Here is a 15,481-nt window from a genome sequence, read left to right on the forward strand (position 1 = left end):
ATATATCACAATAACAAAACAAAAATTAATTATGTTTCCTTAATATTCAAGTTTCATATCTTTATCATAATTTACTATCATTTCTGAAATATCTATAATAGAACAGATTTATTATATACAGAAAGGGAATTCCCCTCTATTATACAGGCAATATAATATATTGAAATATATCATATATACTTTTGATAAGTTTTAACATTGTATCCAATAATACGCCAGATGTCAGCACTAGTGCAAATCCAAAATTTCCTCAAAGAAGTAGATTATCTATATATTAAAGACTTTATGAATCCGAAGGTAAAGTTGAGTTGCGCAGGAGCGTTGCGCAGTCAGTGAAGCAGAGTCCACTGGCGAAAGTAGTGGGGCTGCCCAGGAGAAAGATGGCCGCTACCAGCGAGGAACCGAGTGTTATGGAGCCTTCTCAGACGAATTCCGGGCAAAGTCAGCCCGTTGATCCACTAAAGATGCTTTATCCGATGGTAAACGAAGAGGAAACACCGCTGCCACGTTCATGGAGCCCCAAGGACAAGTACAATTACATCGGCCTCTCCCAAAACAATCTTCGTGTTCACTACAAAGGTACGTTTCTCATTTCGATCCTCTATATCTCTCAACGACTTTTCATTTTGCCACCCAGAGAATTCTCGCGGACGATTTTTAACATTGCCCGAAACGAAGGATCGAGGAACGATCCCGGCCAATAGGATTCGAATTCTTGCTTGATACGGACGAATCGTTTGACGGAGCTGTAATATCGATTGAAAATGGCAGGGCTCCGTTTCGCGTGTGTCAGCGACCTAAACAAAGGAATCAGCTGATCGGTCATGGTCTCTATTCGACTTTCTCTCGATCGCTCGGTTATTATTTCTCTATCGTGTGCAGACATTTATTTCGAATAGCAAGTGGATCGAGATCCCTTATGATTAAAGTGTCGGGGTTCTGGCGATGATTTTTCCGGATATTCATGAGAAAAATGAATCTGCGTAGAGAAGGCGCAATGGCAATGACAGCTGCGATGTTTGAACAGTTACTTTTCTCTCTCCTGCTTGCCCACAGCTTCCACGTATTTACCCTCTCTCGCGCACTCGCTTGCGAGCTCTTCTTCGCTCCTGCTCCCCCCCCCCCCCCCCCCCGTCTCTCGTCGTCAATCAGTTTCGAAGTGGACGAATTTTTTCACTATTTTCTACCATTGGTATTTATTCGTATTTATTATGTATATATAGATGTTGAATAAATCCATGAAAATTTCGATGAACGACAAGAATCGTGTTATTGTTATTGTTGTTATATCCTGATTTCCAAATTAAGGTCGAGGCTGTCTAAATATTAGCTATTTTGTGTTTGAAAAAGATAAAGCGTCGAAAAGTGGCCACAAGGATGTTTTTCTCTTTAAGTAAGAAAAGAATCTAGGAATTGTGTTATACTTCCATTTAATTAATACTGAATGATTATTTGTTTCAGCGATTATTGATAATGCTAGGAGTAATACTTTTAGATTCATAAAATGAATACATATTACTGTATATCGAAAGGTATGAAGGATAGATCAATTGCAGAAGACATATCGGTTAATAAATAAACTGTCAGTAAAATGTTTTATGATTTCATTGACTACATTAACAAATTAATGTAAATGTCTTGCATTTGTGATTTTGGATTTGGAAATTTTCTGCAGCAAACACCATATAATAAAATAAATATATTATTTGCATTTTTAGAATTGCACTTTAATAACAAATTGAAATAATTTGTTCAGTTATTATTCACACTTGATCTTTTTTAACTATTTATCTTCTTATTTAATATTTTTGTCCTGTTTTGCAATTTTATATTCGTTCTTTGTATGTAGATTGTAAAGTGGCTTTTAAATCCTTTGCGAACAAGTACAGACATACTCAAAGAAGATTAAAATATAACAACCTTAATTCTTTTCTATTTCTGTTTGTCACAGAGATTGTCTGTCAAGATTATACTAAATCTTTATTTAATGAGCTATTGTATCGTTATAATTAAAGTAGAAATGATTAAGGCTATGAACTTTAATTACTTATAATTTATACGATCATTCAAAGTACTGTTAATAGCTGAATAAATGTATTTAACTCGTATGTAATTTGGTATGTTGTTAATATGAGAAAGTAATACTACAACAACGTCAGTAATTATATGTTTCTTTAACATCAGAATATTAATTATTTCAAATAAGTAATCATTCGTACAGTAAGTCTTTGCAACTATGAGGAAATAGCATTGTAACATATCCTATTCCATAAGGGAAATAAAAGCAGTATAATGAATTGTTAACAGTGTATGTTATTTTGTTACTATCGGCCATAGAACTTTATTCTTCCACAATTTCCATTTTTAAATAATAATATTTAAATTGTTTGATGGAAAAAATATCTTCTTTATCTTGTTATTTAGGATTTCAAATATTTTATGATTAATGTTCAAATATTTAAGATTAAATATTATGATAATTAAACTAAATTAATTTACTAAAAGCTAGTTTAATTTCTAATTTATCTAATTTACATATTTTTCTAAATATCTAATTTTTTAATGTAACATTAGTCTTATTTATTCATTTATTCAGCAATTGTTTAATCATAATCGATAAAAATTTTAAGAACTATATATTTAATAAATTGCATAGAAACAGTTTCGAAAACAGTTTACTTCAATGAAAATTAAAAAAATATAAAAACATGCAATTTATACTTCATCCATCCTTCTTATTTTCTCATTCTATCTATCTATGTTACTGTTTCTTTCCCCCATTTTCACTATGTTAAATTGTCTTTGCATTGTAAAAATTTTTATGGTTTTTGTTTTTTTTTATATTTATCGTTCAAATTTTAGCTCAATGTTAAAAACAATACTTTCTACAAAACCGATTCCAAGTTATTAGCAAAAGTAAGACAGACATAGAATTGTTTAAATCAATAAGACAATTTAAACACGGGAAACTGAACTTCATACTTCTCTGTTACAATTAAATCTAATTGCAAACTTATTTCCAAAAAGTCCGCGCTCTTCAATTTAATTGATTAATCTTTTTGTTGACACAATTAGCATTTCCTATGAGGGAACTAGTAACTCCGGATATAGCTATATAGGAAATTGAACAAATTGACAATAACATGGAATGAAATTATCACGAGATAATAACAGCCTCGTAACTATTTCATTAACGAAATCCAAGCATCAAAACATCAAATAATGACCATCGAATTAAATTGTTGCAATATTCTTGTTAATAAGGCCATTTGGATATCGTCAAATTTAATTGACCGTGGCTGCACGTGCGCACGTCTGTGTTAGCGCCGCTTTCTCGTCCGTAAGCGTGCTAATCCAAACTCATTAATTACGAGCCTCTTCATTTTTCATTAACATCAAACATTCCGAGGGAAAAAGTACGGTATTCATTGACGTAGTTTAGAAAATAAATACTTGTTAGCCGTTACGATGTTCAATAATAAATATCGAGAAAATACTCTGCAGTTTAAGCGTTTATCCGAATATATCGTATTTGAAATTTGTTTAATTTTCAAACTTTTTAACATGTATTCCTCATTTTCTTATTTTAATATCCGTTTCAATAATTTCACTCGTAATTCTTATTTTTCCCGTTCCAATAGCAAATCATAACTTACATCCTTACGAATAAACGTAATTACTAATCATCATTATGCTAACATCCTTATTATATAATTATAATATTTTCATTCGCTATATTGTTTCTATTATTAGGCTATTTAAAATAACCATTAAATTGTTAACTGAACAATTTCATTCGAGATATTCAAATAGCCGCAAGTAGCTTCACAACATTCACAAACGTACGCATTATCGATTAAGTAAATCAGTGTGTACCTTTGTTTATTATTCGTGATAGACCATGCGTTCCGTAAATTAATTTGTTACATCGATGTTTAATTAATCTTAATTAACGTCCGATTATTTTCACGCAAAATGATGCGTCACAGCCATATCGTTTTGTTAGACGCGTTAATAATTCTTTTCTACTTAATTTTATGTGAAATGGGTAACTGTAGGTTACTAGGTCGACAAACTGCATCGCTACATTGCAACTGCATCCAAGATTAGCGATTAGATTGTGACGGCCGATCACTTCTGTTCTCGAATTTCGTACCCTCGTGATGTTCGCTGATTTACCTCACTTTCTATATAAGTTCACTTCCCGAGCTCAGCTGAACTTATATTCAAAAGAGGGACGAAAGGAATCAATTATTTTCTTATTTCTGACAATAAATATAATTTTTAGAAGATAACTTACATATACACTATACACGTATTTTATGCACTTTATCATATACAATAATTTGTATTTGTTAAATATATATTTAAAATTTAATATAATTTCCGATTTCAAGTTTTACCGTGTCCTCCATTTTACTTCTCTAACCTATTTTTCCACCTAAAATTCTTAATAAAATTCCTTCTAATATAAGAAGCAATTGAAATCAATAAACAATATCATAGATATACACCGTTTTAGGTTATGGAAAAACTCACAAGGATGCCGCAAGTGTACGTACAACGCACTGCATACCAGCAGCTTGTGGCCTCTATTATTTCGAGGTGAAGATCGTTAGTAAAGGCAGAGATGGTTACATGGGAATCGGCTTGTCTGCCCATGGAGTGAACGTGAATAGGTTGCCAGGTTGGGACAAACACTCCTACGGGTATCATGGTGACGATGGCCACAGTTTCTGTTCCTCTGGAACAGGACAACCTTATGGGCCCACCTTCACCACAGGAGATGTAATCGGATGTGGTGTAAATCTTGTTGATAACACTGCCTTCTACACGAAGAATGGACACCATCTTGGTATCGCCTTCACTGATCTTCCGGTTAGTAGTACATAAAAATCGAACGGCTCGTAACAAAGTAAACCTTCATCCGCGTTTGTCTTACTCCAGAAGAGCTGAAGCTAATATTTTTAATTAAGAATAAAACGATTTATTACACGACTTGTTAAATTACGATTTCTTAATCATTGTTCATTGTATATTTTACAGCCAAATTTATATCCAACGGTGGGCCTTCAAACTCCAGGAGAGGTAGTCGATGCAAACTTCGGACAAGAACCATTTGTATTTGACATCGATGACATGCTTAACGAACTCCGCGTCAAAACAAGATTGCAAATTATAAACTACCCCACACCAGATCACGGACAGGGTCAATGGCAAGCAGTCCTCCACAAGTGAGTTGGATCTCTTTATTTTCCTTACTGTTGTAAATATTATTACAAAATGATCGAGGTGTACGAGTTTTGGGCGTTTCATGAAAGAAACGAGCATCGACAATTGTTGGCAAAATTCAGCTAATTATTTGGTTACACATGATCGTTAATAGCCGAGTTGACCAGTACTTTCATGAATATGCAAACTAACTTCCATTGTTCTCCAAATTGGTCGAAACTGAACTCACAGCGCGTGATTGAAAATTTAATAAATTTAATAATTGCATGCACAGTGCATCTTGTGTAATTTTCTACTACGTCGGTTTAACGTCGAATGACCTTGTAGACATATACTTTATACTCTGTCGCATAATAATATGTACACGTTAAAAGTATGTCGACTTGGCGCGTACGTCGAGGATTTACAATAAAATATTTGTTTAAATTTTATTACGAATATGTAGTAATTCATGACACAAAAAGGACCATTTCAGAAAATTTATGCACCAAGTTCTAGAAGATTTTGTTTACTTCTTTCTCAGAATGGTGTCAACATATTTGGTCCATCATGGTTACTGTGCCACTGCCGAAGCCTTTGCCAATAGTACTGGTCAGGGATTCGAAGAAGACCTTAATTCCATTAAAAATAGACAAAGTAAGAAGTTAATACCGTTTTTTTTTTCTTTTTTTTTTTCTTTCTTCGTTTCTCCCTTTATAGGAGGAATATAAAAAGATAATATGCATTGTTTCAGAAATTCTAAAGCTGGTATTAGCGGGCAGAATGGGAGAAGCAATAGAATTAACCAGTCGGCTGTATCCGGGTCTCCTCGAACGGGATCCGAATCTTCTTTTCGCCCTCAAATGTCGGCAGTTCGTTGAAATGGTGAACGGCAGTGACTCGGAAATCACACAGAATTCCAATATCAATCAAACTAGTGTTATACAGTCTACGAAGGCTTACACAAAACCCTCGACAAATGGCAATGTTGAGGAGATGAATATGAACAATGCCATGAATGGTTCGACCGAACAACAGCTTGTTAATGGACAAATTGAAAACGATGTAGATATGGAAGAGAATGTTATAAACGGCATGAAAAGTAGTAATACCGAAAACGGCTATCAAAATGGTGATTTGAATACCAACGGGTATAAGTGTCAGAACGGGGAAGACGTCGATATGGGTGAGATGTTATTGTGTTGCTTCTTATTCTCTTAATCGTGTTACGTTTGTCGAAGTCATTCTTAGGGAGAAGACAAGAAATTTGAAGCGATAAAATACAATGGAGCTGTATTATTAAAAATTTGTATTTATTAAATTATTCAATTTATATATCAATCGCTTAAGAAAAAATATCGCAGTCCAGTTACATCTATCACGTCAAATATTTACGAATTTGTGAAATATTTAAAAGCAAATAAATTTTCAATTTTAAGATGTCTTCTAATGGCAAATAAATTTTTATTTCTTCCCAGAGACCAATAGTGTTAATCAAATTCAGCAACAACAACAACAACAACAGAACGGTAATTGCAATATGGAAAATACATCGAATAAGAATAGCAAGAAACAGCTTTGTGGCGGGGATAAACAGGCAATCGAAAAGATGTTAGAATTCGGAAGACAGTTATATTCCCAATCGATACATTTGCGACAACAACACGGAAAAAACGAAAGCAATAAAAAGATGCTTCAAGATGCGTTCAGTCTTTTAGCCTATGCAAATCCATGGAACTCGCCGGTTGGTTGGCAACTCGATCCCCAACAGAGGGAAACCGTCTGTGCGAGACTCAATTCTGCCATACTTGGTAAGAAAATTACAATTTTTAACTATTGCACAAATAGTGCTTGTTAAGTGGCCTATTTAATTAGAATGATTATCTAGTAATATATTCAAATTTAATAATAAAACAGCATTTCTAATATAAAGTATAATGTTTTTTTAAATTACGGTAAAAACTAGTATTTTTAATCTGCGTGTATTCACGGCATCTCGTGTATTTAATAGTAACATTTTTGAAATCAACATAGCCGAATTTTATTTTCGATTTAGTCTTTAATTCTAACGTATCTTATGACGTATCTTAGTTTCACGTATTTTATTCGGATTTACAATAACAATTTAATGTCGATGATCTGATACTTCTAGAGTCGAGTAACTTGCCACGACGGCCGCCGTTGGAAGTAGCCGCGTCTCACGCGAGAGAATTGGTACGGCTAATGTCACACGCTGGTCTGGGGGCATGCGGCTTCGCGGTCGTAGACAATATCATTCAATATTGACGGTGCCTACCCCTGCTGCCACGTCTGCTTCTTCTGCCGGCTCGAGTTTGGTTAGTAACTCTCTTACACGTAAATTACGCATCGATTAGAAGAAGCTGGGGATAGTTGATACACGTTACTATCGCACACATTATAGAAATCGCCCTGTAATATAACCGCGATTTGTAGTCGTAGTTCTGTATCAACGAGGAGAAAGAGAAAGAGAAAGGGAGAGGATTGTCCTACGTTGTACGTTTCTAAATTAAGCCACTACCTTTGTGATAAGAAGAGGATTATACATCGTGGCCCGTACAAACGATCACGATTTTATTGATTTTGTTCACTTTTGCTGATAATAAAATGTCCGTTCTCTATGGATTGAATAAAGCATTTTGATTTTTGTTCACTGCTCCGCCATTCGAGAAATCGGCTCTTTTCATTTGTTCTCGTTCTTTGTTCCCCTAATGGAACTGTAATTCCCCCTATTTTTTCTTGCAATGAATCGCTTTTGCTATAATTTAGATTATGCAGTTAAAACAACGATGAATTATCGACGTTGTCCTCTGTTGGATGAATTTATGCGAATGAGAGAGAGTATGTTTCGCTTCTTGGATTTTTGTAAAAGAATTTCTGGACGACAATAACGAAGTTATATTTACGTTGTTGTAATTGAGATATTGTTATTATTAAATATGCAGAAAGTTAATCGCTATTGTTAATCGTGCAATTTTTATCGAGGGTGATGCTTTTTCGAGATTTGTCAACTTGATATGTATCAATTATCCCCGGACTTTCGACAGAAATGTTTCCGCATCTTTGTACATTTTTACTTCCGATGTAGATAGCGACTCGTTTAACCATTCACATAATTTATGACCATTTACACATGTATCTTGTAAAGAGAACGGGATAGTGTATGGCTCTTTGGTTGACATTATTTTTGTAAACTAGCTTTAACATCATTTTCATGTAACTGGTACATATACGTATATTTGACTTTATATATTTTTCTAAAATTATAGGAGGTTTTAAAATACAACAACGTCTCATTGAATCACTCTTTAACATCCATACAGGAATCGTTTTGTTTTCTCGTGCGTTAAGAAAGACGAAATTATATATATATATATTTTCTCTTGTTTTTCCTCACTTGGTTTTATAAATGGTGCTGTAATTAGAGATTAAGATAATACAGGTATCGTGAATTCGATTTCTTTGTATCTCTGTTCCTGCGGTAATAATGGAATACATATAATTTTGTGAGGTTAAGTGACTTTACGAATTTGTTTCTCGATGTAATTGTACCAACAAGTGTTCTTATTGCGAGAAATTATTTTCAAATTGTAGAAAAAGAAAGTTATTGCAATATTCAATATTAACGAACGGATTCTAGTGTTATGTTTGAGCATATTTTCGAAACTACACGTTTTTAATAGCTTTCCTGATTTTTCATTGTGGTCAAGCTGAAATGTTAATTAAGTATACATGGAAAAAGTTATATGAATATTTTTAAAAAGTTTTATATTATATTATATTATATTATATTATATTATATTATATTATATTATATTATATATTATTGTATCATTTTTTATTTTAATTTTCACAATACTCATTGTATAAAAAATAGCTTGAAATATACATTAGCGATTTAGTTTTAAGTTCAATTAATTTTTTAATGTTTTAGCAGTCATTTATTTATCGGTATTATGACTTTTTCGAACATATATGAGAACCTATGGTATGTAAAGTAAATAGATAAACGTACCTCGACAAATTTATTTTATAAAAGTTAATAATTAATTAAAATAATATACGATCCTCGTTGGAAAAGATTAAAAAAAAAATCTGATTTTGCTTTTTTATTATGTCAGGATTTGTGGTAATCCTGAAAATGATATAGTAATTTCTGTATAACAGAAGAACATGTACCGTATAACAGTATACGTTATTGTACACCTATGCCATCAATTAAATTTACTTTGATCAAGCTTTAATTAGAAACAAAAATGCGACAATGAAAATACTATTGTAAATATATCGTTGTAAATTGTTTCGACCAGAAGCTATACAAAATTTTGTACAATTTTATAATGTGAAACTTGACACGTGTGGGATATAATTAAAATCCATGAATTTCACTTTTGGTGCGCAATATTTAAATCGCGTTGAATCAAATGTGCTCATGCGCATTTGCCAAAAACATAAGTATTAATAAAACGAAAACTTTTTTAATAAAGCCTATATATTTTAAATATTCAGTCATACAAATGAAGATTTTGAAAATCAACGACTGTATAATCATCAGTGGACTCAATTTTTCGAATAATTAATTTTTTGTATAATAAAATATATCTAGAAGCAAAATTAAGTACCTATATGAATGTATGTATGTATGAAGATGAGAATTTTTAAGGATGAATGAAAGCTTTAAACTATTATTAATATAACAATAATACTTTATTGTCAATATTTATATTAATCATAAAGATTTTTAAAAATATTTTTCATAAAATTCACTTTTGCCTTCATAAACATCTCCTGTGCTTGTGCCACGATTTATATGCAAAATTCTGGAAACTGATTATAAAAAAGTCAGTCATCCGTTTGATCGTTTCATTCATATAGAAAGTACATTGTTAAACAGTTACTATTAATTCATCCGTTAAAGAATAATTTAAAAAATAACTATTTTTTATATTTTACATATTTTTGCATATTATATACATTCTATGCATTTTTGCTCCTTTAAATTTGCTATAAGCACATAAAAATCTACAGTCTAGTTATGACTTGCTAATCAATTTCTGAAATCATAAAATTCCTTACATCTCTAAATCATTGGTCACATTATACGAAAACAGGTACAAAAGTCCAAAAGAGAGTCAGTCATGTTGAAAGAATCGAATGTAGTTAGAAATTGTGTCAGAAACGTGTGCTGATACAGCGATCCTGTTTGTTCTAGGATATGGAGACGGAACGTGGAGCAGATAATATTTTTGCAGCAACAACTTCGCGACATCGCGTGCCTGTTCAGCTAGAGTCCGGCAGTTGGCTCTCTGGCTCGATCTCACACAGCTATACCTGACACACAATCGTCTAACATAATATACACGCTCGAGACCCACCAAAAGTAAACAATGTTACGGCAACGTGGATGAAAACAAAGATGATCGCTAAATGATCATTATTCGAAGAACGATGAACATTGATTGAAGTTTTCCAGAGTCCAAACAAGTAAACTGATTTAACGAAGTGAAGCACGAAGAAGAAGAAGAAGAAGAAGAAGAAGAAGAAGAAGGGAAACGATCTTAACGATCACGAACGGACGTGTAGAGAGGAAATAGTTAGAATTAACAGTCAAACTTAAGGCAAACGAAGTTCCGAGGACGTAGATGGCGCTGGCGATGTAAGAAACATAAGGAAACATAAATACGATATCGAGGCTGAAAATGAGATCGTTTTCACTATAATAAAGTGTGACGTGAAAGACGTGAAAGAGATCGATGATCGAAGACGGTGAACAAGCTTGAGGCGGAGGATGACGTGTAAACACCTGCCAAGACGACCCTTTTCTCGTTTCCTCTTTCTAGCCCTGTAACTTACCATCATCTTGAGATTGTTCCCTCGTTCCCATAATAGATCGAGTCGTTTTCCACAATGGGACGTGCTTTCGTATTTTCGTGTAATTTATCATCAACAGACGATGAATAACTCTCTTCAGGTGGGTTTCTAACATCATTCATCCGACCTTCCTTTCAATTAACATTTTCCTCTAAGTTTCTTGTTTAACCTCGCATCCGTTGCTTCTATTCTACGTGATAAAATTTCAATTGATATCTCACGAAATTTACAGCTCATTCTCTGCTGTTTCGATCTCGTCAATTATAAATGTTTGGTTAAAAGCAGCGACTGAAATTTTAGTTCCATTCAATGTTCCGAATTATTGTAGCACTTTTAAACGAATTATATTTTATTCAATTTTTTAGTGCACTGCCTCATTGTATATTCTGTTGACATTTTTTACGTTTGCTTCTTTTTGTGATTAAAATCTTTGACACACGATTCGTCGCATGATAGCTGACAATCAGTCAGCATCACTTTTTTATTGAGAAAATGAACGAGAAAAGAGTCTCGTCGATACAACTACGATTAATTAATCTCTCGTCGATTATTTTGATAGCCTTTCTAATCGTATGGTCAACGAGTCGATTTTTGTATCAATTGTTAGCTCTTAGTGAAACAAAAAAGAAGGAAAACATAAAACTCAAAAGGATAATATATAAATAAAACGGAATATTCTTCTCTTATAATTATCGTAAATTAAGGTTAGAAGTAACGTGAGAATCGCGTTCTCTGTTCGACGATTGTTCTATTTCCATCTGATTTCCACAGCAAACGAAGGAATTAACGATAAAGCAATAATCCTTCACTTTTAACTATTTTTTTTCCCCTATTTTTTGGTATTCGTTTCTCTCTCTCTCCTTTTTTTTTTTTTTTTTTTATAGGTCGTCTTGTAAATTTTTATTATTGTCTAATGTTAGAAAATCGATTTAATGATCGTTAAGTATCTTCGTTTCAATTTTATTCGCCCTAGGTTCGACTGAATAAACGAAAGAAAATGAACAAGAAAAAACATAAATCGTGTATTAGTGATATGTAATTAAGGAATACATTGTGTGATTATGAGAGAAAATTTGTAAAAAAGGAAACCAAAGAAAACAATAGAAAAAAAAAAAAAAATGATAAAGAGTGTGTCGAACTTGCGCGACGAAATCAACTAAAAAAACAAATGGAGAATTATACGAACCTGAATGATTGTAAGTGGTCGAAGATATTATTGGAGTTATATAGTGGAAATTAATAAAAGTTATATAATTAAACAGAACGTTGTAAAATATGCGGTGTTTTATATTTCTATCTTTTTCTCTCTAATGATTCGTTTGTTTAAAATATTTCTTTCTGTAAATTTTAATTAACTACTTGTAAATGTTTCGAAAGAAATTTAAAAGTTTCGATTAGACACAACCTGTGGTTTTAAATTAAGCGGGTGGAAAATTGAAAATTTTTATACTTAGCATTAACGTTGAAGTTTAGTAAATTAAAATGGCGATCCTCTCGATTGTATAAGTTTCATTAAATCAATTAGTAAATTGATTAGTATAATTATAGAAATGAGATTTTATATTAAATATTGTATAGAATTTGTTAGTTCGAATTTTTCTAACTAAAACTAATCGTCTCATCGAAATTAGAATTTCTTTATAGATGCAGAAGGAGATAAAGAAACAATTAAAAAGATAACTATTATGCGAACGTAAAGAAGATTTTCGGCCATGGAACGAGGGAACGATTGTAACAGTTTATAACAAAAAAGTAATAGGAGGCGAAGTAAGAAGGTTGCGACGAAAACTGAATAGACAACTGTATAAGTAACAACAATAATAATGACGATGTTGAAGTTGCAAAAGAATTACTCAATTAATTAAAAAACAAAAAGAAGGAGCATACATACATATATATATATATATATATATATATACTTGTGTATTTATATGTATGTATGAAACAATCTTGTATTCTACGATAAGTAATTGTTTTTTATATGCGACATAGTATATTATATTATATAATACGCGATACGTATATATACATGTGTATGTATTCGTACATGCAAAAGGTATATAAACATGTATATGTGTGTAAATGAAACAAAAAGAAGAAAAAAAAAAAACGAAAGAATTAATATCGTATGAACTAATAGTGTACGTGTGAGATTTCAATGAAAAAATGTTTATTAATTCATTTTGTATGTGTGTGTATATGTATAGGGCACACATACATATCTCTGTATGTATCTCTGTATTCGTGTCGTTCTAGATACATATACGCAAGCATAGCAACTGTATGAAGTTTGAATTCATAAGAACGAGTGGACTCGAGTGCGTGCGAAAGAGAGGCTGAGATTAATTAAAACAAATATGAGAGAAAGAGCGAATGCTTTGAGCGAATTCGTTGATTACGTATGACCGATGGAAGAGGAAAAAAATACAATTTGACGACTTTTAGTGTTAAACGTTTTCTGTACTATAGGTAGAGAGCCATGAGTATCTTGCGAATAATACAGTATGATTTGGAGACATTGTTCGTTGAATTCTGTTTCTGTCATTCACTGCAACAAAAACCCTGCAAACTTTTTCTCTACGTTCACTTTTCTTAAAGAGGATTGCAAGAGGTATTTTTTACATTTTTTTTTTTTTTGTAAGTAATGTATAAGTTATGAAATTCGTTGATTATATTAATTTATACAAGAAGTGATTTTATTATTTTATTTTTTTACAACAGCATGTTTTATTAATGATTAGTTAATGTTTTGGTAGGGTTTTCTTTATTTTGTTAAGAATAAATTATTGACGTTGACGTCATCTTGATTCAGTTTCACGCCCTTTAGGAATTTTAAGGTATCTGTCACATGTTCCTATAACATTAAGTCTAAGAGAGAGAGAGTGAGTATAATTTGTACTTTTGCTTTTTGGTATTTGGTAAAATTTGTTTATTGGTAGACCAAAGAGATGTATGGAATGGTATTTTTAATATTTAATTTTTGTCTAAATAGGTTTATTAGCATCGTCTTTGATTTCTTAATTTTTTCTATTATTACATAATTAAATAATTTATTTTATGTATTTAAAATTATCGATGATCTCTATATTATCCATAATTGATATTATCGGTTTTGTTAAGTTACCACATGTTGATCATCTTCTTTTAACTTTACCAACATATATACAAAAATTAAAGCATGTAAATTGCATTTAAAAAGTTGAATTCATTACAATAAATGTCGTCCAATAGATGTATACATTCGATAATACATAATACAATTATACTTATAAGTTATACGCAAAAGTGCATAACATGTAAAGAATTCCTAAAACCGGAAATATGAATTGCTCTTTAAATTTATTTTGTCACGACCAAATGTTTCATGAAATATGCAAACAACAAAATGGTACAATCAACGCTTTTAAATGTGGAAATGCTAATAAGTTGGCAAAAAGCTAATAGGTCGTGTCAGAAGGTTAAAAGTCATCATATTTTTGTCTCCTGGAAACCAGGGATCTTTTCGACGAGTGTCAAACGTTCATCATTAATTCTTTTTCAACATAGTCATATTTACTATTGAAATTTTATTCTTGGTTCTTATCGTACGAGGTTCAAAATCTTTGCCATTGTGTAAGTAATGTGTGTGCGTGTGTGTATGAAAGGGATAGTATTAAAACGTTTTAAGTAATAACTGATCAGTTACTTTAACATATTTACTTTAACATATTTTATTAGCACCAACAATAATAATTTCCTTTAAATACAATTTAAACATAATTATATATTATAATATAACTATATTTCCGTTTCATTCGTGCTGTAGCGTCTAGTAATGATAGTAAGTAAGTAGTACGGTTATTAATAGCAACGACACGAACTAAAGTAGAATACTATCGATGTTCATTGTAGATTGATTTTGACGATTTTTAATTTTATTCATTATAATGATAATGAATTCGCACTATTGCACAGTATTTCTTATATATATCCCATATTTAAAATTTAACCATATCTTGCAATCTAGCAATTCGTTTAAATTCGGAATTTTAAAGTATCTATGTATTTATTCATCAATGCTTAATTTTCAAATATTTCTATTTTAAAATTCAATAATATGAGTTCCGAAACATTATCTCGTTGATCTTCTATCAACTACACCTATAAACAAACGTACAACTAAATAGCGAATTTTTGTGCAAATTTATAGTTTTATAAACGTAAGTAGAGAAATAGAATCTATGTCGTCGTAGAAATTTGCTTTATCTATTAAAAATTACGGATACGTTACTTTGGATATTTTCTGTACATCTTAAATTTCGCATAATCGCATAAAAATCCACGTAGAACGATAATTTGCGAATTTGCCAAATGCGACGCATAAAAATTGAAACGTCGAAAA

At 31.7% G+C, this 15,481-nt stretch overlaps 2 protein-coding genes and 1 long non-coding RNA gene across 7 annotated transcripts in view; 1 reads left to right on the forward strand and 2 right to left on the reverse strand.

The window, feature by feature from the left end:
• The first annotated feature begins 324 nt into the window (after positions 1–324).
• Ranbpm (Ran-binding protein M) lies at positions 325–13,630 on the forward strand. Of its 5 annotated transcripts, XR_011801924.1 has the most exons (9): positions 325–579; positions 4,523–4,878; positions 5,047–5,234; positions 5,756–5,868; positions 5,966–6,397; positions 6,690–7,022; positions 7,364–7,547; positions 8,499–8,671; positions 10,442–13,630. XR_011801924.1 is itself a non-coding variant. In XM_072018568.1 (7 exons), exons 1-7 carry the CDS (start codon positions 381–383, stop codon positions 7,495–7,497), a joined length of 1,755 nt encoding a protein of 584 aa, XP_071874669.1. In that variant the 5' UTR covers positions 325–380; the 3' UTR covers positions 7,498–7,702. The 5 variants fall into 5 exon arrangements, 1 of the variants encoding a protein (XP_071874669.1); XR_011801922.1 differs by lacking the exon at positions 8,499–8,671; XR_011801923.1 differs by lacking the exon at positions 10,442–13,630 and having other exon boundaries at positions 8,499–9,617.
• LOC139995281 (uncharacterized) lies at positions 7,456–7,889 on the reverse strand. Its single transcript, XR_011801932.1, has 2 exons — positions 7,751–7,889; positions 7,456–7,641 (listed from the first exon to the last, which is right to left on the reverse strand). It is a non-coding gene; the product is annotated as an uncharacterized lncRNA (long non-coding RNA).
• Positions 10,983–15,481, reverse strand: part of Ccz1 (vacuolar fusion protein CCZ1) — a 44,676-nt gene continuing 40,177 nt past the window's right edge. Inside the window, exon 10 of the mRNA XM_072018595.1 lies at positions 10,983–11,832. Within this exon, the coding sequence (XP_071874696.1) occupies positions 11,744–11,832 (89 nt within the window). The 3' untranslated portion in view covers positions 10,983–11,743. The remainder of the gene's footprint in view (positions 11,833–15,481) is intronic.

The sequence above is a fragment of the Bombus fervidus genome, chromosome 15 (assembly GCF_041682495.2).
Source record: "Bombus fervidus isolate BK054 chromosome 15, iyBomFerv1, whole genome shotgun sequence".
Classification (NCBI taxonomy): Eukaryota; Metazoa; Arthropoda; class Insecta; order Hymenoptera; family Apidae; genus Bombus; species Bombus fervidus.

Bases quoted from the DNA above. Each gene is read 5' to 3' on its own strand.
- Ranbpm (XM_072018568.1), top strand. From the start codon at position 381: ATGGCCGCTACCAGCGAGGAACCGAGTGTTATGGAGCCTTCTCAGACG. The intron at 580-4,522 runs GTACGTTTCTCA...ACACCGTTTTAG, and splicing joins TCTTCGTGTTCACTACAAAG to GTTATGGAAAAACTCACAAG. The intron at 5,235-5,755 runs GTGAGTTGGATC...CTTCTTTCTCAG, and splicing joins TGGCAAGCAGTCCTCCACAA to AATGGTGTCAACATATTTGG.